The sequence below is a fragment of the Thunnus albacares genome, chromosome 6 (genome assembly GCF_914725855.1).
Source record: "Thunnus albacares chromosome 6, fThuAlb1.1, whole genome shotgun sequence".
Taxonomy (NCBI): domain Eukaryota; kingdom Metazoa; phylum Chordata; class Actinopteri; order Scombriformes; family Scombridae; genus Thunnus; species Thunnus albacares.
The window spans coordinates 9,727,507-9,755,080 of NC_058111.1; the positions used below are offsets into that span (position 1 = coordinate 9,727,507).

General features: G+C 39.6%; 2 protein-coding genes across 3 annotated transcripts; both read left to right on the top strand.

Moving 5' to 3' along the window:
- The first annotated feature begins 900 nt into the window (after positions 1 to 900).
- Positions 901 to 7,639, top strand: fhdc4 (FH2 domain containing 4). The gene is made up of 12 exons (XM_044354838.1): positions 901 to 1,257; positions 1,823 to 2,369; positions 3,339 to 3,400; positions 4,082 to 4,184; positions 4,327 to 4,412; positions 4,499 to 4,599; positions 4,710 to 4,780; positions 4,871 to 4,978; positions 5,095 to 5,165; positions 5,256 to 5,373; positions 5,467 to 5,631; positions 5,710 to 7,639. The coding sequence occupies exons 2-12, from the start codon at positions 2,010 to 2,012 to the stop codon at positions 7,003 to 7,005; spliced, it is 2,541 nt and encodes an 846-aa protein (XP_044210773.1). The 5' UTR covers positions 901 to 1,257; positions 1,823 to 2,009; the 3' UTR covers positions 7,006 to 7,639.
- Positions 7,640 to 10,515: 2,876 nt separating this feature from the next.
- LOC122984405 (tripartite motif-containing protein 3-like) lies at positions 10,516 to 27,251 on the top strand. 2 transcript variants are annotated; one of them, XM_044354842.1, is made up of 13 exons: positions 10,516 to 10,651; positions 19,816 to 19,988; positions 20,790 to 21,030; positions 21,240 to 21,391; positions 21,508 to 21,688; positions 21,809 to 22,538; positions 22,846 to 22,949; positions 23,039 to 23,206; positions 23,299 to 23,467; positions 24,007 to 24,066; positions 24,319 to 24,389; positions 24,861 to 25,001; positions 25,103 to 27,251. In XM_044354842.1, exons 2-13 carry the CDS (start codon positions 19,843 to 19,845, stop codon positions 25,253 to 25,255), a joined length of 2,316 nt encoding a protein of 771 aa, XP_044210777.1. In that variant the 5' UTR covers positions 10,516 to 10,651; positions 19,816 to 19,842; the 3' UTR covers positions 25,256 to 27,251. The 2 variants fall into 2 exon arrangements, with proteins under 2 accessions (XP_044210777.1, XP_044210778.1); XM_044354843.1 differs by lacking the exon at positions 10,516 to 10,651 and adding an exon at positions 17,737 to 18,036.
- The last annotated feature ends 323 nt before the right edge of the window (positions 27,252 to 27,574 follow it).

Sequence of the window (27,574 nt, forward strand, 5' to 3'; positions counted from 1 at the left end):
CTACCCGCTTGGATCTTCAGGTGATATACACTCACTTAGAGTGATCACATATTTTTTTGACCATCTTAAATCATAAATGTATTCCTTAGAGTCAATCCCTTCAGTCCTCTGTGGATATCTGTATGCAGCCAAAAATGTTTATATTCCTTGGGATTTCTGTTATAATGCCAGGCTTTCGAAGCACATTAAAAGTAAAGCTGAGCAAAAGGGACAATTCAACATAGTTTTTATTTCGAAATTTTTGAGACTATAAATTCTGTGAAGTGTTTTATAAAAGGAACAGCTATTGTAGTTCTTTACTATCGCTACAACTTGCAAGAAATGTACTCTTAAAGGTACAAAATCTTATGATAAGTAAGTTTAAAATGTCCTTGCATTATTAAGGACGCATTTGTTCATAGAAAAGTAAGATGAGGTTACTCAGCAAGATGAGTAACTTGTACAACTGGGCATTAGAAATGACTCTGCCTCAGTTTATTGGTATTGCCTGCATAGAGAATCAAATGATTGGTATTCAAATCTATTTAGGGTGTTACCATCCTCTTAAGGGCTTATCATTTTTAGGACAGAGTTGAAGTTCTTGCTGCTACCCCGCAGATAAAGGTCAGGCTGACCAAAAGCCCATCAGAGTTGGTCTTTGGTTAATGTTTAACCATAGTAGCTATGTTATCTATTGTTTAACTTTTTTTTTAAAACCACTCATTCATCCATTCATTCATTCATTTATTCACGGATTTGCTTATTTGTTTTTGCTCACACAACTGATGAAAAGAAAGATATCGAGGCAATTATAAACACGAGCTCTAACAGAACAGAATGATTAATAGTTATGGTTTGTTGTAGGCTGAAGTGGTAACCTACTACAAACGCCTCTTAAGAAATCAATTTTCTCTCTCTATCAGTTAATCACGCTGGACCAGTCTGTAAATCCTCTAGACTGTTAACATCACGAATTCATGACGACCAGACAGAAAACACAGCGCGGCCACAAATTCCTGCCAACAAGCCAAAAGAGTTCAGTACAAAACCCAGAGTTCCTCTTGCTGCGGAAGGTGTGGGCTGTCATGGACATAAATGAGTTACCTGGGCGTGTCGTTTACACGCAGGTAAAAGTTTCGACACTCTTTTCTTGCGCTATCCAGTTTGTTGACACTCTGTACTATTTAAGTTCTAAGTTTTAACATGAGGACAAAGGAATAAGACTGGAAAAAAGGAAATAAATGAGGATAATAGTGCAGCAGATGAACAAAAACAAAGGTAAGTTATCTTTTTACTTCCTGATTTTTACCTGATAATAGACCTACTGTTTGTATATTAAAAATTGTGGTATTAGAAGTGTATAAATTAAGGTGGATAAATTTAGCTAAATGCATTATAAAACGCCAATGAAATTATGTTCATTTCATTTTCCATTCAAATACAGGAGGGCCTAATGTTTTGTCAAAGAACAAGCTGCTAGTATAACTGGACTATGAACAGTCAGCTGCACTGAATTTAACATATTCAAAAACTATTTTTTTATAGTGTCTCCCTAAGGTACCACTATAAACCATAATAATCCCATTACAATTTGTGGGTATTATGATAGATTTGACATGATATTAGATTCGATTTCTGTGTTATCATTCTAAAATGTATCATAGGTTATTGATGGTTTTCTTAAGTTTCGATAACCATTTAGGAAGATACAGTATTACAATTAAATTTGAGGTAGCCTACAGTGGAGAAAGTTTTATCCATTACTAACCACTGTTGCTTACAGTTGTAGTTAACATGGCAATTGTTTTAACTCTGTCCACACCCTGTTCTGTTCCTCCTTTAGTCTGAATGCATCACCCTACATGACATCATTTTGAACTAGTCTCTCCAGGACAACGGCTGCACCGCAGTCCCATAAAAACATTGGTTTAAAAACATCTTATATTTCATTACAAGGTTTTAATCCTGCCAGTATGTGTAACTGAGACCATGACTGCATCCCAAACCTTCTGAGAGGTTCATGTCAAAAGATGCAACCAGGAGGTCCTCCCGCTCCACCACCACCTCCGCCACCACCGCCTCCACCGCCTCCACCACCTCCTCCACCTCCAGCCCCTGGCCTCCCTCCATCCCTAAATGGCCCGGGTCTCTTTGCCAAAGGTGAGCGCCGGCGCTCCAGGATGCGCAATTTCAACTGGGAAACCATTCCCAAACACAGCGTGATAGGAAAGCACAACATCTGGACAGCAGATAAACCTGATGGGGAATATGAGCTGGACACTGATCACATGGAGGAGCTGTTCAGCCACAAGCAGGGCCAACAACAACTCAAGGCCCTGAAACGCCAAAGTCTGAGGGGCATGCCAACTGCTGCCTCAGGAGGGGAAATGGTGAGTACAACCAGCCAGAGGATAGTGTCACACTTTGCTTTAACCCCAAGGGTTTGTAGCAATAGATTGAAATGTATGGTATTTTCTGTTGTGTAATGCTGAGATGTAGAGACAAGTTATTTTGACTTGGATAGATTTTTTGACAAGGCTTGCAGTTGAGATAAACAGGAATCATTCTTACAATGTTTAGCTCAGCCAAAAACCTAAAACCTCTATTGGAGCAAATTCTCTGTAGGACCCAAAATGTGAATAATGATCTCTTCTGTTTAATCCATTCTGCATATGCCATAACTAAATAATCCATGTAATTTATAGGGAATTGAACGATAGTAAAACCTTAAAAATATTATACTACATATAATCTAGATTTTTTTAACTCACTGTAAGGGTAGCAAAATAATTGATTTATTTGCACATTGCCTTTCCAAGATAGTAATAAACACTGTGATGTAATGTCTCAGGATCTTTGTGTTTTGATTTACAATACATGGGTGGAGTCTCACTATTCTTCATATCTGTTTGCTCAAGGAAGGCATAATTGTGTTCTCATACAGCACTATTCAACATAGTAGTGCTCTGTATTCAAGCTTTAGTTAAGTAGTCAAAACAACCAGAAACAAAGACTTTTTTCTCATATTTTTTATCCTTCAGTGTCATTGTTTTTATAGATAAATCAAGGTCAAACATACATCTAAAAGTGTCAAAAGTGTAAAATCTGTCACAAAATTTTTATTTTGACCTATGTACTTCCAAGAAAGACAATGAGAAAATGTATCACTAATGCAAAATGATATCTTTGCCCTGAGTGTTCAATTCAATCAACAGAGATTCTTAACCTTTGGAGTCAACTGTCTGTTTGCAAAGCTGAGGTATCTCTGATACAAAAATCACTGCTCAAGCAAATAGTAAGATTATCTTAGCAACTGACAAGCTGATTATATCCAGGTCTGTTTCTGTTCCCATTCCTAGGTTTCCATCCTCAGCTCCAAGCAGAGTATGAACATTGGAATTTTCCTAAAGCAATTCAAGCGGTGAGTCAGTGGTAGTATACTTAAAGTATGATTGCTTTTGCTCAATAATCTTTCCAAGTTCCACAGCAGATGATGATTCAGACAGATTAGTGTGCAACATGGCTGCCTCATGTTCATAGATCTTTGAAAGCCAGCATGTCCTGGCAGGTCTGATCAACGCTGCTCTACAGCCATAACAGGTTACCTCCCTGAGGTAACCAGATGAGTTAAATGTATTGCCTCAGGCTATGTAGCCTACGGAACAGATCTAACAGGAAATAGAAAAAACACACCATACAATTGTTGATGATGGCCTAAAACATTTGTACACAAACTGAAATGTCACCAACAGCAAAACAAAACATAATGGATTTGCAAAGTGATCTATCATTATTTAGTGCTTCTATCTACTGCATTTTTCTCCAAACATGTGCATGTTTTCCTTGCTCCAAACACATATTTCTTGTCAAAGGATATTCCATCATTCTCATTTCTTGTACAGCATGTGCTTTTCTGTGTATTGAAGGTGATGCTGTTTCACAAAGGTATTTGAGCAGGTAGAGGCTTGTGTGTGTGGGCAGTCTGAGTCTTCCAGAGATGTAAAATGTGGCCTTAACATAGAAACACAGTACTCATGAGAAGTCCCAGCCCTAAAGAAAAACATGATCTGAACACTACCTGTCTCTCCACCTCCCTCCACAGGCCTGTAAGAGACATGATTGAAGATATTAAATCAGGAAGCAGTCTCAGTTTTGGTTCCGGAAAACTGAGGGAGCTGTGCAAGCTTCTGCCAGATGACGGGGAGGTGCTAGTGACAGCTGCTCATTTTTAAAAAATATGCTTAATGCGTTATACAAATAAAACAGTCTTGTTGCTTGTGAATTTACCTCATAAAAAACAATCTGGTTTAAAAATATGTGTTTTTTTGGTTCTTTCAATGAATGCAGGTGAAACAACTGCTGAGTTTTAAGGGTGAGCGCTCCGCACTCCCTGATGCAGATTTGTTTATGCTAATGCTGGTCAATATTCCCAGGTGAGCTATCTGAATGTCATTCCATATATCATAAGTGTTGAATGTCTGTGGCACTTTACTAATGATACAAACTTTGTATCTGTTAGTTATGAAGCGCGTGTCAGCAGTTTGGTTCTGAAAGAGGAATTTTTCCCCTTAATGGATGAAATGAAAGAATTCATTGGCACTCTGACAGCTGCTGGAGAGGGTATTATTTGTTTGATTTTAACTAGATAATACTCATAACATATTTTGACCTGAATTAGAGTTGTAAACTAATTTAGACTTGGAATTCGCCACTTTCATGTCTTCTTTTAGAACTGTTGAATTCTGATCATCTCCATTCTGTCATTCGCCTGGTACTGAAGACTGGAAATTACATGAATGCTGTAAGTATATGATATATGATAGTGGTTCCTTGGATGACTTTCCACTGTGTTTGTATGTCTCTCAGTCTCATTCTGTTCATTTGATCACAGGGTGGCTATGCTGGCAGTGCAATTGGCTTCCGAATGGCTTCTCTGCTGAAGTTAGTGGATACCAAAGCAAATAAACCTGGGATGAATCTTATGCATTATGTTGTGATGGCAAGTAGCTTTAATTACCTTGATCTAATTGCAATGTAGTTTTTTGTTAGTTTTTCTGATTCTAAATATATGTTTGTAAAACTTGATTTTTATACAAACTTTCATGTCCAACACAGCAAGCGCAGAATGCTGATGTGGCCCTGCTTAAATTTCCAGAACAACTCACACACATTGAAGCTGCAGCAAGGTAAGCATTTTCATTTTTAAGGCACTCAGTGTATTTTCACCTTCTTTTTTGCTGTACCATCAGAATTTATCTTTTTCCTCATACTTTTAGAATATATAAATGTGACATTGAAGCAGAGTTTGAAAGACAGTCAAAGAAAGTGCAACATGCCAAAGCTGACACCTTGAAGCAGGAAGACCTAAAGGCTCAGATGGAGGATTTTCTAAAGGTAAGGGAGCCTTCTGTTGGTCTGATTCAGCCAAGTTTGTGTGGATGTGAATAGTGATTACATGTTCTTATGTTTTGATTTGGGCTATTTTAGGAGGCTGAGGTCTGCTTGGCAGAAATAGAGACTGATCTTCAGGAACTGCAGTCAGTGAGTGACACTGTGGCAGAGTACTTTTGTGAAGACCCCAGCAAGTTCAAACTGGAGGAGTGTTGCTCCATTTTCAAGTCTTTCTGTGAGAAATTTATGCGAGCCATCCAGGTAAGTATATATAGTGATTTTCCTTCACTGAGGTAAAAAAAAATCTCCTGCTTACATTAACTGTGAGATTTCCTGCAGGAAAACAAGGCCCGAGAGATGGCAGAGTTGAAGCGAAGACACAGAGACAGATTGCAGAATGCTGCCAAGCGTAGGTCCACAGCTACCTGCTCCAGTAGAGACAAAGAAATGGATGGTATTGCATTAGAGTCCATGCTGCAGAACTTCCTTACCAATCGTGTCTCTAGGAGACGATCGGGACGGCCCTCGTCCACTTATGGAAGCCCGACGAGTGGTAGTCCCAACAATGGGAGCCTATCAGAGATTATATCTCAGGCTAATCTCCTCACTGGTCAAATCAAAAATCAAAATAGAGGAGGCTCTCTTAAGGCTATGGAGATGGGCAGAAAAGAGTGGAATTCAGCAGATGAACTCACAGAGAACTCTTCACACAAGAACACCCAGTCTAATAGCGAAGACAACAAGGCAAAAGGTGGCATCTTACATGGAGAGGAGATGAAAACTCCTGGAAAAGAGGACACTAGTGGGTTAACACGCCCAGCCAATAGGATCCCCAGCACTTCCTTCACAGGTAGAGCTTTCTCAGTCACCACTGAGGATGATGAGGAAGATCTACAGGACAATAATGAGGCGGAGGCCCTAAAGTTGCGTGAAGCATCAAAGAAGGTTTTGCGCTATCAGAACAGCCGCAGCAGTGTCTCATCTGGGGAGTATTCTCTGGAAAATCAGAAATCTCCTGGTGCAAGAAGTGGCTTGCCTCGTCAGCGCACCTTCGATGAGGCGACACAGAGATATCCTGGAGACCCAACCGATGAGGACTTGGTTCGATTTTTGCTCAATCCTCAGTCCCCCTCAAAACGTAACCTTGGTCGCCGCCATACTCTACCCACTAAAGTCCCTAAAACAGAGGAGGAGGAAGACAATCTGTGGGTTAAGCCTACAGGTAGAACTCCTAATCCTGCGGCAAGAGATACAGGGATACTACAAGCAGAGGGTGCTGGACACAACTCAAATCAAGTGTTTGATTTTACTGACCTCTCTCACGACTTTAAAGAATTGGGTGCCTCAGATCAGAATTCTCCATCGGCAAAAGGGAAAAGCAAGCCAAATGTTTCTCTAACCCATGCTCCAGCAGATGATGGGCTTGGGGAGCAAAACCAAGAAGGCAAATCAGCAGAGCCCACAGGCACCCACAACCACCTGCAGAGAAATAGTGAAAATATTCCCCCCAAGAGTACGTGGAGTAAGACTGAGACCTCTGGAATATTTTTTAGCTTTTTCAAACGCCTTGGAGATATGAGCAAACTACAGAACAGTAAGGAAACTGTCCATAAGGGTACTGGTTCTGGTGTTTAGTCTTTGAAAGTTTTAAAATCAGGAATGTGTACATGTAACTTTAGTGTTATTTGTAATCACTCATAGTTCTCTGTGAGTTCATCTGCTGAGTGTTGTTATCTTTTTACACGTGTAAGTTGATACTGAGGTTATGAAGAGACTGAGAAGATTCTAGGAATGTGTTTGAGGAATGTTTTTGTTGAGGAAAGGCCATTATGTATGTTGTACCACTAGATGGCAGAATATAACAGTAATATGGTAAACTGTTGCTCAGAAAGTAGGGGTGTTGCTGATTTCCAGGCCATCTGTATATTATCTACTAAACAAAAGAACGATGGGCACTCTCAGTGTAAACCACTGTTTTCTTAATTTTTATCCATGCGTAATAATATTGCTTTGACAATATGATACTGTCCTCATCAAATGTTAATGTCTGTTAATACTTGAGTGTTACAGTGAGTGCTCTTTGTTTGGATTAAAATGCATAACCCTGCAGAATGTATTGAGAAAATACAAAGAATGTTGAGTGTAAGAGAGTATAGAGAAAGTCTATTAAAATCTTGTTTTGACTGTTATTTTTGATACTTTGAGAAATGGCTACTTGTACTGTATGCGTGAATACAATATTGCTATTTTTCAGTTTTACAGTGATGAATATCTTTGTTTTCTGCCTCTTTGTTATCTTTCTCTGTTGTCACAGAAGTGCATCAAAAATGCAGAGGGCTGTGGATGCTTTCAGGGTCTTACTCAATTCAGCCATTGTTTTGGGCTTAAATGGGTCAGTGTTACAAAGGCAGCCTGTATCTGAGTAGAGCTACACTATGGACAGTCAGCGACAAAGTGAAGAGTGCTGATCTTATATTAACTTGAGAAGAAAAAAGTATTGTTGAAGATCCAACACCTGGTAGTCTATTATGATGGGAAGTACCAGTGTTCCCTATTACCATCATACACTGTACGGGGTAGCAATGCCAGGCTTTATGACCCCAGTGTTTCCACAAGCTAGGAGCAGACCTGGGGTCAATGAGGCCACAGTTTGGGCTAATAAATCTAGCAATTCTAAATGTAAATTCAACTAGCATAATCTCTTAGCAGTTGAATCAGAGTTACAATAATTATTTTTTTAGGACTACGTCCTGCTGTCTGACTGAAGTGCAACTATGAGGTAATACAATGAGAGTTACTTTCTTTGCTTTAGGTGTGTTCTTTTAGAGACACCATTGGAGTAATCTTTTCTTTCTCTATGATTAATGATCATGAGACTTAAGATGGATAGCCAATTAAATTCTAGATAAAGAAAGGCAATTGTCGATAAATCGTGAGTTGTCAAGATTTTTCTTTGTAATTGTATCTCTTATCAGTGAGAGCAGTAAAATAAATAAATGAATACCTGAGTTTCAGTGTATGAGATTTGCTGAAGTGTCCAGGTCCTGCTCTCCACCTAAGAGTATTTACCTTGCACATTCAACATATAACATATTCAAAATTAGAAAATCAACCACATATTTATACAGTCCTACCATACTTGTGTTGTGTGATGACACAGCTTTTTTTTTTTTTTTTAAGATTTAAGGGTCCTAAACCAGAAATCCTACAGTTAAAATACTGGGTCACTCTTAGGGTCATGTATGCCTGTACACTCATGTGATGGGTTTGTGTCAAGGTTAATGAATTCTTAACAACACAATAGAAATATAGTGTTTTTTCATAATCTCATTGTAAATTCGAGATTACATAGCCATGTAACACCTCTCAGTTCAGTTTAGGATACAGGGGAGATATGGAAGAGTTGTTCTTATCTGAGTTCCAGCATGAGCATGAAATCAGTCAAACATCTGAAGATTAATTGTCTAAGGGCTATAAAAAATAGCATCTCAAATGATTTTAAAAGTGCAATCATTAACGTGAGGAAAGGCCACACCTTTATTATATTATTATGTCTGCTGAGAGTTTTACCCTACAAGTGTACTCAACTTGTTTTGAATTGGCAATGCAATAATATGACATTTCTATGTAACAGATTGACCCTTGTTACTAGATTGATTATCTTATCTATCTGTCTTTCATGTGTACACGCCTATAACACACGCTGTCTGTATTATGTTAACTAGGTACTGTATGTATTTCCAAGTGACAGGATGACCTGGCAGATATTCAGTTATCCGTTAATACAAGAAGCCATGAAGAATTTTTTTCAATAAATTGCCAAGAATAGCTTAATATATAAAATAAACACACATCCTTAGCAAATTTGACATACTGTAATGATGTTATATTTGTTATAATGTATGAATATCTAATGAAGTAGTTATAAATTTGGATTCTTAAGTCATTAATGACAGTGAGTCAGTTACCTACAGTAACTCACACTATTGTGTGACCTCCTCATGGCTGCTGCTGCTGCTGCTGCTGCTGTCAGATTGCAGCAGCCATCTTGACTAAACTACGGTGGAAGCAGTCTCCATGGCAACTCCACGTTGCAGAATAAAACCCAGAGATGACTGTGTTTGCCCCTCACCCAAAGCCCCACCCCCAACAAACTCCCCACCACCTGCACCACCACACCAGCCTCACACAGTGCATCCACATTACAATACAGGGCCACATTTTCATTCATCCCTTTCTCTGTCTTCTTCCCTCTCATTAGTTGTTGCCTAGCGCATCAATACATAGTAATTAAAATATTTGACCTGTTTATACATTTTTGTGTATGTGTAGTGAGGAGGGGGCTACAACTGCATTTTATTGTGCAATCTTGTATTGTAAAATGACAATAAAGGTGAACCTTGAATTGAATTATATTGTCCCATCCCCCACTTTCCCACAAATAAACCTCCAAATCTCAAAAAAATCTCCATTTCTGCCCACTGCAGACAGCCTATATTATTAAATATTACAGCAGACTCATCAAGTGCCCTGGCCCAACCCCCATACCACCACCTGAATCCACCCAAATAACTGTATCAACCATTCCATAAGAAGGAGGACACCCCTGCTGTTTGCACACACCCATTACTCTGCCTTCCCCCGCACCCGCTCATTTCCCTGTCATCATAGACTCTACATAGTAATTAGCAATTTTCCTGTTTACAGTAAAAATGCAAAGACACTGAGGCCTCATGAAGTAAATTTTGAAGAAGCTATGACATGAAGCATGCAGTGAATCTGTGAATCACTAAACTACTACAGGCTTTGCCTCATTTGTTTTATTCATGGGTGTATTCCTTTTGTCTTTACACCCCAATAATTCTTAACACCCTAATAATTCAAACCTCAAAGGTAATAAACTCTATCCTTTGTCCTTTTAAGGGAACTGGGTGGTATCTAAGGAAGCCAAACCCCTTTGCACCAGACAGACTGTATCCCTCAGTCAGTTCCTGAGATTTTGTCTCGTTTGCATATTCCCTGCCCCCTCCATATGCTATTGGGTTCTTTAACTCCTCCCATCAGCCGTCTGACCAATGCTGCATGTAAGGCACTCCCCTAATCTCCTCCTTTCCCTTCGCCTCTTCCTTACTGTCCCCTTCTTCTCCCAGACAGACCCTGCCCTTTCCTTTCTGTCGCCCAGTCTGTGGATTCTGTTGTAGAGGATTGGGACACTTACAATGGGAAGCTTTCTCTACGGCCTGCAATGCTGACACTCCACTCCCTCCTGCTGGGAATTCATGTGAGTACAATCTGACCATTCACTCGTTCCCTCCTTTCTGTATCGTATTTCTGCTTTCTTGTCTCGTTTGTGCCATTATCTTGAGTCCTCAATAATACAATGACTGGGATGGGAGCAGATGAATAATTGATTACTACGTCCCATCCAGCATCTGTGCACTGGTAAATAACAGAGGGTCTGTATAATTAACCATGATGTCATCTCTGTTGTGATATATTTTATTGTTTTTCTTCATCTATCTTGAAAAACATGAGGTAAAAGCATTTTATTTTATGGACGTTTAAGAGCAACTGTTGCACTAAAACACTACTCTACTGCTCTGATTCTTTATAGCTTCCTCAACCAGCCCACACACTTCTCCATTTTAGCTCTTAGGCGGCCCTGGCTGCCGGCTCTGTAGCAGGTGGGCATCTCTGCTGCAGTCTGAGGGCTGGGCTCTATAATCAAGCATACATGCTCTTTTGTTTAGAGGATTAGTGATCTTTCATTGGTTTTCTGATCTGAATTTGTATGGGGTATGCTGCTGGGAAAAGCCACATGTGAATCATCGTGTTGTTTGCTTATGTCACTCTGTGACTCCTTGTGTGGCATTGTACTGCAGCAACAGCAACAGCCAATGCATCATTTTTCACACCTCTGGCCTGGACCATGAGCAGATGGTTGAGTGGTTCTTTATTGATTAGTCTTTTGTTCTGAAGCATGGCTCATCTTTGTGTTAAACTATCTCGGAAGTCACATGTTAAATGAATGCAGCTGATGGAAATGTTTGGCTGGTTTTGCTCTGCTGCCTGCCTGCCATGGTTCACAGCAAGGTTGCAGACGGCCCTGGATGCTGTGCCTGAGGGCAGATACTTAGCAGGGGTTACATGTGTCACTCTGTGCTTCAGGGTTGCATCATTTGTACATGCATGGGCTTGGAGTCTTTGAGATTATGTTGCCTGTTCTTTTGGTAGACAAGGCCAGCAGCATGTGTGAAAGAACTGTGGTATAAACTAGATACTATATTGGCTGTACTGATATACTCTGTAATGTCTCCATACATCATGGTAAATCTTGAACTAATGACGAAGTGTAGGCTGCCAGCAACAGAGGTATAGCCTAGGAGTGACTAGATACAACCATTGAATACAAATTTGATCAAAGGCAGACATGTGGCAGTAATGAAGATCTAGCTTGACCCTATTTGATGTCAAAATCAATTCTCTCGCAAAAGAGAAGATAGACTGATTGATAAATAGATTTTCTTAACCTGTGGATGGAAATCAAATGGTACAAACCAAATATGATTGAATTCTACATGCATATCTGTTGAAATGATTTAGCTTATCTTTTAAATTTAGAATTTGTTGTCTCATTAAACTAATTTAATACAGCACATGTGTTGGATCTGTACACCTCCCTCCTGACCTTTATTACTTGTCATCAAGTGAAAACGAAATTTCCCATGCTGGGAAATAAAGACTTAGCTGAACTACATGACCTAATTTTAACCATGTTGCAGTGTAATAACTTTGGTATTGACCTGTGAGAAAGTAAAGAATAACGCTACACACAATTAAAATACCCCACAGTTAATTTGGACTTAGAATACTTTACTCCTGGTTAATATACTGGAGTAAGGACAATGATAAGTAATGTAAAGTCATTTGATTCAGTAGAAGCTTCTACAGTTTTCTATTTTTCTATTTCCATTATAAATCATTATTATATAGATTATATTCGGCTCATTATACTGCATGTACTGTAGGTCTACATGAAAGATTGCTCTAATCCAATTATTAGACTCAGTACATTGCCCCATTTCAAGATGGATTTTCCTGAACCACTTGTTCAGGCATGGCCATTTTCATTAAAGTCAACACATTCACTGGTTGGTGGCATTTTACTTTAAGTTATGTACACAAGGCATTCATAAGTGTATCATATCCTCATGAAGATGAACATAGTCACATCAGACATGATATAATGTGCATAATGAATATTAGATGAGACTTTATAAGGCTGCAGAGCAGTATTTCTCAGTTTAAGCTTTAAATCAATAATTAAACCAGTAAAAAAACACATCACCATCAATACATGTAGAGTTACAGGGTTGATTATTTATTTAAAACTTCAGCGGCTGAACTTAAAACTGCCATCCTTATTTTCAGTGAACTGTATTGTTTCAGCAGTATGTAGAGATAAACTAAACCCGGATGATGCAGTGCTTCCAGGAAAACAAAAAATTCAGCCATTTTTAAAGGTTAACATCTACCCTGCCAAACATGTTACAGCCTAAAGATGACTGAACACAACATTTCTTCTTTTTTTTATCTCTCTACTATGGTAGAGATGTTTTATAAAGGCGTACGTAGAAAAAATTCAGCATTAATACTGTGCATTTAATATTTTTTTAACATTTGTGTTGCCCATCAAACCATCATGACAAAGCCACATCCAGTTCATCAAACATTCTAAACATACATTTGTCACATTGTAAAGAGATTACACATTTTTGTGTAAAAGTTACAACGACACTAATTCCTAATAGTGACTAGTGACCACTGATATTCAAATCATCAAAAAAAAAAAACAGTGCCAGTGTATTTACAGAGGGCAACATGTACAAGACGTTATGTGACTATTTGATTCACCCAAAGAGACACCAGTTACCCTGTAGCTCTAACTGCAGGTGGAAAAAGGTCCCAGTCAGGGCCCTGTGCTCGTGCACTGATTGACCTTTTATAAAATCTGCAGTACATGTTATGCCTGCAGACACACTGCCTGGGTGCCGCATTGTCTTCTGCCAGCCTTTTGTGATAGTGGGCTGACAGGAAGAGACACAGATAACTCCTGACTGCCTTTTTGTGTCAGTGTTGATTAAAACACTGCTGACTGCTGTACTTGACATGATGTGGTCACTTTCTCTCATCTCCTCTCATTAGTTGTCAGATCTTATCAATCTAATGTCTGCACACAAAAGGAGATGAAAAACAACCACAGTACTAATCTTTGCAGTGAAGTAACTAATTACATTTTACAGTGAGACCCAATTTCTATATGTGGCAGTGTTACCACTGTACAGACTTGGCCAGCAATTTTTAGTTAGTTAGACATTTATTGTATAATGCAATGCCCCAAATATAATATATATGCACCCAGACTCAGAAAGTCAGGCAGGCATGTAATATAAATACTAACATAAAATAAAAAAGCAGTGGTTCAAATAGAGATCTTATGTTGAGTTTATTGCTCTAAAAAGCCTTCTATAGTATGTCCATGGATTGTTCATTATGTGAATCCCAAAGTCCACTGCAATTACCGGTCTGACAGAGACTGATGCACTGAGACAGATTCCTTCATTTGATGCAGTGAAATGTAAGGGGAGCTTGTTAGTTTGAGGAGCAGAGGTTGTGTTGCATGAATAATGATTGATGAGTCATCACTGACCAAGGCACCCCTCGATGGCCCCACAACAGCCCCTTAACATTCTCCAAAACACAGAAATGTACTTTCAGAGATTTGTTTCTCTGGATGTCTTTTTCTCTGGTTTGCATCAGCTTTGTTGTTCTAAACAATGTCTCTTTGGATTGTTATTGCAAATACAAATGAGACAATGCAATCGGTCAGTCATGGGGCCATGTCTGAATTAGATTCCATTGTGTTGCAAATTGTCTTAATAATCACGAGTTTCCAATTTGTTTATTGATTTATTATCCTGTGAAACAAACAGAAAATATCAGAAATTCCAAATGCTTTTGAAAAAAAAATGTGAAAAAGTTGTTTACAGCAACATTCACAGTAATGCAGAAAATAGTTTAAATGTTTTCTCCTTTTTCTATTTCTGTCTTAGTCAAAAACTTTCTTCATTACACACTTCCTTAAAACTTACAAAATATAGCAATAATGGAGAGTTTATTTAGAAGATTACAGCTACTTCTGCTCAGGCAGAAATGTTCAGAGGAACAATTACTGAACGTTGACACATGCGCAAGCACACAACAGATGTTGATGGAAACATAAACTAGAGCCTATTTTAACAGCACATCATTGAGGGCCAGTACTTCCTTCTTCAGGTCACTGAGACTCTCACCCAAGTTTACCGGTCCAGCACACAGCTGACGGCTGAAATAAACTGTTGGAAAACTCTTTAGCCTGAAGTCTTTTAGTCTGAGGTCCTCTCTGCTGTGGTGGTGACATACTGCAGGTATCATTGGGAAGTAACAGAATAAAGGAATTCCAAATAATGGTGCATTTAATTCAATACAGGTATGACACATAATAAACAGACAATACTGAGAGGCAGACTTAAAATGCTGGAAGCAATTGAAAGAATATGGTGCTTGCCTCTTGCTCAAACAGGGGAAGAGGAAGGGAAGGGAAAAATACTTTTTATGGCTCTTGAAGTGCAAACATCCTGGAATCCTGAATAGTCATGGCTGGGGAATGATATTAACAATCTACAAATTACAGCCTACTGAAATGGTCAGTTTCCCATTTATATTTTTTCATTTATAGGCTTTCAATGGATCACAGATGAAGTCTCACCATGTTCTAATTGTTTTACACATGTTTGTTGTCCAAATGAATGATTCTGAGCAATTAAAAAATCACTAAAATTAGTTGTTGTTTTTTTTTTTAAATATATATAAATCTGTTGGTATAATTTAATAGACATATGAACTGTGGAACAGTTCATTGCTTTGGACATCATTATTTTAGATGTGATTGTGCACACATTTTCACTATTGTGATGTATTGGCATATCAGAAAATATCCTTATTAATACCATGATAGTGATTTTAGCAATAGCATATTCAGTCCCGGTGGTCATGCTGATCATTTTATTTTCATTTGCCAAGTTTTTAAGATATTCAACACTGTGGCTTCTGCCACCAACCCAATACAACAGAGGTTAATTGAATTTAACGTGTATCCCTCAATGCATTGGAAAATGCAAATAAACTCAAATAAATAAAACTCAGTAGAAACATTTATTGCTAGAAGCAATATCTCAGTCAGTGAATATAATCCACAGATGTTGTTGCAAACATTTTTATCAGAAACTATTTTCTATCAAATGTAAAAATTAAATAAAAAAAAAAGCCCAAGCCCTCAAGACTTAATTTTAAAAGTTATATTGTGTAGGGTCTCCCCACAGAATATTATATAATAGCTCTCATACATAATAAAAAAAAAATTGTGGGTGAAAGAAGTAAATAATTTATTCAGTCTGACAATTTGGGGGGTTATTCTAAGTGGAGTGTTTTATCATCCACCAAAGATAACATCATTAATTCCATCCATTAGTCACAAGGCAAATTAATTTCACTTTTCAAAGTGATGAAATGTACCGGACTAGCTGGTGAGTCATTATTTTCTGTAACATGGAGGACAAAGAGGCCTTAAAGTGCTGATTTGCGGAAAGTATGGCAGCTCCCTACTCAGAAGCACAAAAACAAGCAGCACTTTTTTAGAGAGGTGAAGAGTAGGGCATGGCTACCTGCCCTCATCTACCAGATGAAATCTAAGCAGAGAGCAATGTTCTCTCTGAATGTGAGCTCATCCAATTAAACTCTTCATATCAGACCTGTCTAGTCCCTGGCTTCAGCAGAAATGTTTAACACACAAAAAACTCACCTCAAGCATGAAACAGTACCGCTTTGTAATTGGTCTATTGACAAGCAATGATTGTCACTGATACATTAGTGGTAATAGCATTTGTGTAGTGCGTCAGGTCAAGTTTACGTGCACGAGAGGCATTTGCTTTAAGTCAGATTTGAGGTAACTGGGCATGATGGTGTCATCAGAGTCTGGGAGACACAGTAATCCAGATGGCAGACGGGGCCTGACCCTGCGGGAGGACAGTAAGCCACTTAACTGTAATGCAGGGTGAGAGTGGCAAAGGATGCTTTAAAACCAAGTTGAATTTACAAACAACATTCAGGTTCTATGGATTTCTGCAGGCGTCATGTTCCACCATGACAGATACAGTACAAAAAGAAGAAAAACACAGTTGCGCACTGAGTGGGATAATTGACCTCATCTGTATGAAGTGCTGATCATGCAGTTCCTGTGACGAAGCCTTGAAGAGGATATCCAGTCACATGCTTCCTCAAACATTACAGTATACTGCAGATTTAGGGCTCTAGTCTGTACTCCTCTGTCAGTGTCAGTGTCTAATATTTCTGTCAGTGCTATTTTTAATATTTCAACTCATGGATTACCTTTGTTATTTTTAGATTTGTCAGTCTTAAGAAGGTTTTAATACATCTTGAACCCTTTATGGCTTTTCAACAGAGGTTTGTAATGTTGCATAGTTAAACCATCTGCAATGAGTTCATTGATTTTGTCTTTGTGCATGCGCAACGGAGCTGCTGTCAGGGAGAGACTGTTTTTAAAGAAAGATCCTCTTTCTGTGGTGAGGTGAGTGGGAGGAACTGAGACGAGGAGGGCTGTTGAGGGAACAGGCAGGCAGTGAGGAAAGGAAGGGAAGGCGGGAGGAGGGGGACTGTTGCAGCCCTAAAGGCAGCAGCCAGCCAGCCGAGAGGGGAGGAGTCTGAGGGCTTTGGCTCCTCGAGCTTCTTCCTGATGTCACTATTCAGCTGCTGTAATTCAGAGTCCATGTGAAGGGAAGACAGCCTGGGGAAGGAGGGCTTTCGAGGGGAGACAAGGGGAGGGGGGTTGCAGAGAGGGTCGGGGAAGGGCTGGTTGTGTGGACAGTGAAAGGGCTCGGCAGACCTCCTCAGTCAGTAGGCCTTATAATCACTTGGCAAGGACCAACAATGGGGCCTGCGTGCCTGAGAAAATCCCCATCTGCAAGACGTCTGTGGCTGAGATCAGGGCTGCTGATGCTATGAGTGCATTTATGTGGTGTAGAGAGAGCGAGGGGAGAAAGGAGAGGACAATAGATGTGGGGTGGTGAGTTGTGAGCAGAGCTGGAATGCCATTGTTAGAGCTCGCTGCTCTGTGTTGCAGAGGGACAGCTGCTTCTGAGGCCTGTTTGCTCATGTGAGACAGGCAACCCAGCTCACCGTGAATTTCCCCCCCTATCTCCCCATAGACAGACAGACAGGTGGCGGTGCCTGAACTCAGCCAGCTGGGAGTCAAGGGAAGGAACTAGGAGGAATTCTGGGAGTGGCGTTTTTAAGCTTCCTCTTTCCTCTCCTTAGTCTTAAAGAAAAATGGCCTAACTATATTTGTCAAGGCACTGCTCAGAGCTGAAAGATAGAGTGGTAAGCTTTAGTTCTTGGTGCTGGGTGATGTGCAGGCCTGATAGTTAGCTCCATCCTAGGTCAGACTGAGTTGTGTAGATGCAAGCCTTGTTGTTGGAACAGTGGATGAAAGATGAGGCGAGGCTGAAGAGTTATACAGATATGGGGCTGTGACGCATGAAAAGGGGGTGGGTGAGTTGATTTTGCTTTCTAAGGAGAGGTCTGTGTGTGTTTTCTCAGGATTTATTTGAGCTATAGACCTTGGCTCTTTACTTTGATATTCATATTAACAATTACAGTTATCCAACATTAAAACTAAAAGTGACATTTTCTTTGCATGTCATCATCTTTATCCCCTGTCATCAAGCTTTTGTGTGATGGAATCCTTTCTCAGCTACATGAAACCCTGAAATTTATCACATCATCAGTAACTGAACAATGATGTTTTACAGTTACCAATGATCTACTGATGATACATTCTGATTATAAGACTTTGGGGCCAAAGATAAGATTTGTGTTTGCTTTTAGACTTGTTTTTGGTTTGCAGTTGACTCGAGTCAAACATGATGGTTGTGAAATCTATATTTCAAGTTCTACTTCTGTGAGGATACCAGTGATTATACTACCCCTATACTTTAACTTCATGCATATCCTTCCTTTGTGGTCTATCTGAAGCTATAAATGTAAATTCAGCACAGTTCAGCTTTTCATATAAATATCTCCTTATTCTTATGTTCTTTGTTCAGGAAGTGTATCTTATTCACTTTTTGTTTGAAACAATTAATTGCTAGTTATTAATTGCTAGTTGTTAATTCCACATATCAGTGCTTTTCATGGCAGAGTTTGTCAGACATCACTCCTTGAATTTTCATATCAGTACTTTCTTTCTAAATTCCACCCATCTGTGATGACATTAATTTGAAATGGATGGAGACAATCCAGTCTTAAGGTTATTAGAGGATGGTGCAGGTCAGACGGGGTCAGTGACAGCAAAGAGCAGTTTCTGAAATGAAGTGAAAACTACAGTGGCTACTGATGTGCACTCTGCAATGTCCCAGGTTCCTGACCAAAGGTATCTTAGAAGATATCTGGGAAAAAATCTGAAAAAACAAAGGTCTTAATAGTTACTACTGCTATTACTACTAGTAGTACTGAATTAAACAAATATATTTAAGTAGTACTGTTATAAACAAGCTAAACACATAAGCAGACCAATGACTGAAATGTTGCTAATGTCACATGAAATATAGATTGATGCTATCTTTGTAAGCAGTGTTCAGCGACCACATCAAAGCAGTGTGTCTGTGTTTTAGGAGTTCATGTAATCCTTTACGTGCTTATGTACAATATGACAGATGTACAACATGTCATTGGCACACTGGGATAATCTGTGCTTGACCCAGTGATACAATTTCATGTAACAGCAATTCTGCCATCTGAGCGGACAGCCAGAAGGCATCCACTCATCTGGGATTCAACTAATATTAAATAATAAAACAGAGGACATTCTGTATCATAGAACATTTCCGGATATTACACAAGATGCGTTTAAGCATTTTTTTGTCTACAGCATATTTATATACACATATCCTACACTTCTAATATCCCTGTAAACACAGGCATGTTGGCTCCTAGACTGCATTGTTGCCTCGGCTGAGAGTTCTGCCCTGAGGTGTTTATCACATGTATTCATTTTTCTTCCACAGCATTAGCTTGATTAGGATTTTCACTTATAAAGTCAACAACCTCTGGCTAAGTGGGTGTTTGTGAAAAAATAGTTTCATCCTACTGACACAGATTTAATAAAAGAGGGAGAAACATAAAATGCCAGCAGAATGCTAAGATCATTATGACTCATTTCTTCCTTGTGCTCATGCTGTGAGTAAGCGAATACGCCCTCCTTAGACTGTTTGAATGCTTCCTCAAGCCTTTCTTGACCCTTCTGCCTTTTCTTCCACCCTGTGTGTGCAGGTTAAGTGGTCCCTGTGCCCCCTTTGAATGTCTGTCACTATGGCTAAGCGTGAGACCGGCAGCACCAGCCCTGTGGTCAGGCAGATAGACAAGCAGTTCCTGGTCTGCAGCATCTGTCTCGACCATTATCACAACCCCAAGGTGCTGCCCTGCCTGCACACCTTCTGTGAGAAGTAAGTTCTTTATCAATTTAACTTTATTTGTACAGCACCTTTCATATAGGTGCAGTTCCAAGTGCTTTACAGGTGACTAACGAACTAATAAGATTAATATGACTGTAGAAAGATAGACAGTAAAACAATAGGAGACGAATGAAAGAGAGAAAAAATAAGAGATGAAATTCCAGTAAGAGCCATAAAACATTTTTACGCAAAATTCAAAGATGAGACAGCTTTTAACAATTTAGGTCCATTTTAGGCCAAGATTTACTGGAATTTAAGATGATGATACTTTTAGTATTAACGGTTTGTTTAGACACAGTGGAGAACAGAAAGTACGTGCTTTAGTGCATATTTTTCTTGTATTCCATCTGTCTTTACCAAGTTCTTTAACCGGGGTGCAATTAGGAGACATTTAAAGAAATACTCTATATAATGTGTAATGGCCCAAAATCACGTCACTTACACAAGTAGTTCTCTCATCATTGTGGCGTTTTGTGTAATGTAAGACACCAACAGTTTGAGCTTTGAGCTCGGCCACAAGAAAGCAGACTGCATTCTTTATGTCACAGGACCGTTGGCAGCAAGCACTGATTTCCACAGCTTGTTCACTCATGGACAGATAGTACAGTTATTTGAATATTTTGGTGCTGTCTGTTGTAACCAGCACAAAATGTTAGCACCAGAATCTTATTTTCTTCCAAGGAAGTATATAAATATTTGCATTTTTACACTATGTTGACCCTGGAAGATGTGCTAAATGTCACTCTCAATCCCTTTTCTAATCCATCTCTTATAAATGTTGTTTCTTTGTAGATGCCTACAGAACTATATCCCTCCTCAGTCTCTGACACTGTCATGCCCAGTATGCAGACAGACTTCTATCTTGCCAGAGAAGGGTGTGGCTGCCCTGCAGAACAACTTCTTCATCACAAACCTAATGGAAGTGTTACAGCGGGACCCAGAGTGCAGCCGACCTGAGGCCGGCAATGTTCTTGAGTCAGCCAGTGCGGCCACAGCTTGCCAGCCCCTTTCGTGCCCCAACCATGAGGGAAAGGTACGTTAAAACAACAGGACTGAAGGTGTTTCATAGTATGTCAGATTTATGAGAAATCACCCACAGGCTCATGACAACACTGTCCACTGTTACATCACTGTGCTTCATCTACATATTTAATATTCTTTTCTTATATATTTTCAAATTTACGAGCAAACTTAACCACAGAAATAAGATGTTCAGTTGTCGCTCCACTGCACCCTCTGCAGGTGATGGAGTTCTACTGCGAGTCATGTGAAACAGCCATGTGTCTGGAGTGTACAGAAGGAGAACATAGGGAACATGTGACAGTTCCTCTGAGGGATGTGCTGGAGCAGCATAAGACAGCCCTGAAAAATCAGCTGGACGCTGTGCGCAACAGGTACGCTTTCATCCATAATGAATGATATAATTGCATTTAGAAGATCTTGGAAGTATGTGAAATATAAAGGATGTTAGTTTGAAAGTTGAATTCTTCATCTTTCCTTCCTGTGGCAGACTACCTCAGCTGACGGCTGCCATTGAGCTTGTGAATGAGATCTCCAAGCAGCTTACAGAGAGGAAAAATGGGGCAGTGACTGAAATCAGTAACACTTTTGATGAGCTGGAGAAGGCCTTACATCAGCGCAAGAATGCTCTTATTACTGAGGTGGAAAACATCTGCAGTACCAAGCAGAAGGTCAGAGGTCCCTGTGATTTTTTTTCTTTTAATGGGAGGGATTGTAAATTTACTGTAATGTTCCACATTTTAGTAGAAACCCCACTGACTTTGTGCCTTCTAATCTGTGGGTGTTTCTAGGTGCTTCAAGCCCAGCTGACCTCTCTGCTTCAAGGTAAAGAGAACATTCAAAGCAGCTGCAACTTCACAGAGCAGGCCTTGAGCCATGGCAGCGCCACTGAGGTCCTGTTGGTCCAGAAACAGATGGGTGAGCGGGTCAGTGCCCTGGCGCGTCACAGCTTTCCTGAGTATCCCCATGAGAATGGACATCTGGAATGCCAGGTAGAAACGGATGGGCTACGGCGCTCCATCCAAAACCTGGGAGTCCTGATCACAACAGGAGCTGTGGGCCATACAAGCGTTGCCACTGGTGAAGGCCTGAGACATACACTGGTTGGCCAGCACACCACCGTCACAGTCACTACTAAAGATAAGGAGGGAGAACTGGTGAAGACTGGTAATGCTGCTCTGAGGGCAGAGATTGTCTCTGCGGATGGAGTGTGCACTGAGGCTGAGGTGGTAGACAACAAGAACGGCACCTATGAGGTTGGATATACCATTCGCTCGGAGGGAGAGTTCACCTTCTCTTTGCTGCTATATGAACAGCCTGTGAGGGGGAGTCCGTTCCGTTTGCGTGCTGTCAAACCTTCAGATGTCCTGCAGTCACCAGATGATGTGAAGAGAAGAGTGAAGTCCCCGAGTGGAGGAGGAGGTCATGTTCGACAGAAGGCTGTGCGGAGGCCCTCCAGTATGTACAGCACCACCAAGAAAAAGGAGAACCCAATAGAGGATGAGCTGATCTACAGAGTGGGTGGGTGAATAACTGTCTAGTTCTGATGTTAATTATGGTCACTGCTGCCTGATCTGTAAGATGTTGAGCACACACGCACTCATATCTCTTAATAGTCTGAGTACCTGATAAGGCAGAGTATTCAATTTTAGACCTCCTCTGTGGCACAAAATGGTTTTTTCTCTTTCCTCTATCTGTTAAAACTGTCAAAACACGAAAGTAAAAGCTGAAATTTTCAATATGTCAAGCCGAGTAGAAGAACTGATCCGTAAGTTATTTTTAAACATGTATAGCTCTTAAGCAGGCTGATGTATCGTTGATATGACAGGAACAAGAGGACGAGATAAAGGAGAATTCACAAACCTACAAGGCATCTCCACCTCCAGTAATGGCCGGATTGTGGTGGCAGACAGCAACAACCAGTGTATACAGGTCAGTCACAGTCTCTTATGCTGCAATAAAAATGTAAACAAATATCTTATTGCTTAGGCTTTGGACTAATATGGTTTTGTCTTTTCCAGGTATTCTCAAATGATGGCCAGTTTAAGATGAGGTTTGGGGTCAGAGGTCGTTCACCAGGGCAGCTGCAGCGCCCCACAGGGGTCACAGTGGACATGAACGGTGACATTATTGTGGCAGATTACGACAACAGATGGATTAGCATCTTCTCCTCAGATGGCAAATTCAAGGTGAATGGTCTGGGCTGGGAAAAAAATATATGTTTTTGCTGCACAAATTTAAAATGTGCCATTTACTGATCGAATTCTCCTATCTGTCACAGAACAAAATCGGTGCTGGACGACTGATGGGACCCAAAGGTGTGGCTGTGGATAAGAATGGACATATCATCACTGTTGATAACAAGGCCTGTTGTGTCTTCATCTTCCAGTCAAATGGGAAGCTGGTGACAAAGTTTGGAGCCAGAGGAACATCAGACAGACACTTTGCAGGTACTGTATGATTCTCATTCCAAGTACTTGTGAATATTTAATTTATGATGTTTCTCACAGGAACAGACTGAGATGCGCAACGAATGATGCTTCATAAGTCAGAGCATGTGGTTGGGCCAGATTTACAGACTTTATTTATGTTTCATACTTTACAGGAATGTTCATTTGTACAAATCTCATTTATTTAGTGATCAGCATGTCTCTATACACCCTTTATTTTAGAGTCTAACCAAATGTGTACATGTATAGCAGATTGTTGTATTATAGACATCAATGTACTAGTAATGTTTATTTAATTTTGCATTTAAAGGCTTATACTGTAAACACACACCTGATCATCATATAATATAAAACAGAAACAAAATTCACAATGTACACTAATGCATGCAAAAGAAGTGATACTTGTCTTCATTAATAATTGATAGCATTTGCCTGCATTACTGGAATCCCTCATTGATATGGCTTCGTTTGTTGCACAGACAGTTTATCACGCGTTCTTTCTATTTCATTTCTCACATGGACCGTTTCTTTTCTTTTAGAAAAAAGTGGTGCAAACATTGCACTGGAACAAAAGCTTAGTAAATCTGGCCCTGTTTTCAGTAAGTAATGGATTCACTGTGAGTGTGAACTAACAAAAATAAATGTTTGTTCTTTTTTTCATGTTGGAACATAAGCTCTGTCACGTCTCTGTCAAGTATTCTCTCACTTCAACTCTCCGAGTCTCTTTGTGACCACTATGTGTCTTGTTTTCAAAGTCCAAAAATAGTGTGGAACTTCCTCTTGTATGTTGTAAAGCAGTAGATGACTCATCTTTCCTCTTTTTCTCTCTCTGCCCCTTCTGCTGCTTCCAGGTCCTCACTTTGTGGCCGTAAATAACAAAAATGAAATTGTGGTAACAGACTTCCATAACCATTCAGTCAAGGTATGGCTCGGTGCTAGTATGTCTAGTATGTATGTAGTAGGTATACCAGTATGCATTGTAGGATAACAAATTGATTTCTGTGATTTCAACAATATGAATCCATAACATTCATTGCAAGTATTGTGAATAAATGCATATCTATAACATCTAAATTTCAATTAATATACCTGACAAAGCTACAGCAGATCTCTCCACCTATTTGTTTGCTTTGTTCATTTACAGTCTGTTAGCACTGAGACTGGTCATTTGTGGATTATGTTTTGTAGAACCAACATCTTTTTTGTACAAGTTAACACATCAAAATGAAGTGGTTAGGGTATGGCTGCCACTGTGCCTGTCTGACTGTGTGTTAAACAAAGTTTTAATAGTATTTTTGTTTCCCAGTTTTCACATTCTTCATTTACTTGTATGTTTTGTCACATTTGAATGTCATTCTCCTAATTGTTTTTCCTGTTTAAATCTGTCATGCAGGTGTACAATGCAGATGGGGAGTTCCTGTATAAATTTGGCTCCCATGGAGAGGGGAATGGGCAGTTCAATGCTCCAACAGGCGTGGCTGTGGATGCCAATGGAAATATAATTGTTGCTGACTGGGGTAACAGTCGGATCCAGGTTAGCTTGAGTAAACTACATCTCATTAATAGCAGAAAGCAAATTTGTTATCATATTGTTCACTTATCTATCTTGTCTCACTGTGCTGTTTTACCAACCAGGTTTTCGACAGCTCAGGGTCCTTCCTGTCCTACATCAACACATCAGCGGACCCCCTTTACGGTCCCCAGGGCCTGGCCCTCACATCTGATGGTCATGTGGCAGTGGCAGACTCTGGGAACCACTGTTTCAAGGTCTACCGCTACCTGCAGTAAAGCTGCAACAGCCATCTTCACCACTGCAAGCACTGACAACGACACAACCAATGTATTCCACAGGGTGCAATGACCTTTCCAATACAGCCTTTTGATGTGCACATCAGCTGATCTCCCAGATATAATTAAAGTGTCTGAATCTGAGTTTACCCTTCCTATGATGTGTATTGAAGGATGTTTTTAAAGTTGAGTGATGTAGCGTCCTTGGGACAAGTAATGGACTTAAAGCTATGGACAGAACGTGCAAAAGCATTTTTGTGTGTTGTACGCTATTGATGGTATTATTAAACTACATCTGTGAGACCGGACAGGGTAGTAGATAGATTGAAGTATTTAATGAGCCATAACTTGTCCAACTGCATGAAGTTTTATTTTATCTTAATGCCTAGGCAACAACACAGTGTACCCATTGGTTGCTTTTCTCATTAACTAGTTAATGCTTACAGTGAAATGAACAGCGCTACACTTCTCCAGCAATTAAATGTAAAATTTCTTATTAACTGACATCTTACATAAAAATGTCACCACCATCTGTGCATTGATTTGCTGTATGTACTGTATATACATAAATGTATATTGTGTATATTAGATCACTCCGTACGTATGTGCTATGATTTTGAAACACACGGCCTTTCGGCTATTCAGAGAGCAGCAGTCAAAGATTCCAGGATTTCAAACATGTGTATGGCAGCTGTTAAAAAGTGTGCTTTTGAAACTTACCCAGCACACGCTTAAAAGAAAAGTGTCATATTTATTGCTAATGTAAGCAGCACATACTCATTTTTGTTAATATCTGTGGTTTTAAAGGGAAAAAAAACTATTGAAAAAAAAAGCTAATTTATTTTATTTTATACACTAGCTCAGCATTTACAAATTATTTTTCTAAATTGATGTGCTTTTTTTCTTTGGAGCTTCACACTTTATCTGTTTCCTTAAAGGAATATTTCACCTTAAAACAGAATTCAGGATCCACCCCGACATCCTGAGGATTATGACCAGTGTTTGTGCACATGAGCAGCTCTTTTCCAAAGCTATGAACCCATCTCTGATTTTAGTGGAATACCCTCAAAAGTTATGTATTTAAAGCCTTTCTGTTCAGTATTAATGTTAGGCTAAGATATAGACTCAACACTCGTTTGGCCTTTTACAATTAAAGAGCTTTACTTTATGGAAGTGCTGACAGTTATAAAACAGGAAGTACACACATATCTCAGGAAATACATCCAAATTAGATCACCATGTCAATAGAACAACTTCAAATATTGCTTCTTTTTATTCTTTCTTTCTTTTGAGGGAGAATTTTGGGGTGTGGTGAGAAAATTGTTAATTTGTGCAAATGCAGTCTTGATCCACATTCATAGGAATTAATGTGGTGGAATATGAGTTCTGTTTTAATGTGTTTCTTTTTGGGTTTTCATATAGGAAACAGTTGCTAAGGTATTAAATGATAATTTATTAGATGACATTTGCCAGCAAACACATGCTTTAGAATACACTTGCCTATGATACTGTTGTAAGCTTTCTGAGTTTCTGCCTGCACTGCATCAAGCCATGACTCCCATGGAAAAACTCCTGTACCAGTAGAGCTGTTGCTGCTCGGCGCTCCCCCTGGTGTTCATTCTGTGTAACGTCATAAGAAAAACTGGTGCCACAGCAGAAGAGACCAGGTGTAGGAAGAAGGCAGCTTCCTCGTATGACATCATTACCCACAGCACTGTGCTAAACATCCAAACATCGACATTCATCTTCCCCAGTTTGGAGATTGTCTGGGCTACAGGATATGACCTGATTTCACCAGTTCAATCAACCAGGAAGCTGCTGTTTTTCATGCACCTGATCTGTTGTTTGACTTGTTGCCAAACAGAAGCCCAGACAGGGCTCACCTTTTAGAGATGTGTCCGAAGCATTTTACCCTACGCTGTTTGTCTCACAACAATACAAACATTTGGTTTTCTCTATGAATATGCACTGGTAATAAAAGCACATGGTTTACTGAGTTGTTTTGCAATATGTGACTACTCATTATGCTTGATTTACACAGAAGGGATTTGGATCTGTTGTCCATGCAGATTTATCACATAATCACTGAATGGTGGTAATGACGAAATGATGAGTTAAGTATGCATACTGGGTCCACATAGAGCAGTAACTTCAAAATAGTTTGTAGAGTACTGCAAGTTTAAACATCTCTATGACTCTGCTTCTCTCTTCTAAATAGTCCCTATACTCTGCATTTTGGCAAAATGGACTGATGCTCACTTGGATCAACACGTATATTTATAATTTTGTATATAGGAAGAGTTGCATTTTGAAAATTGT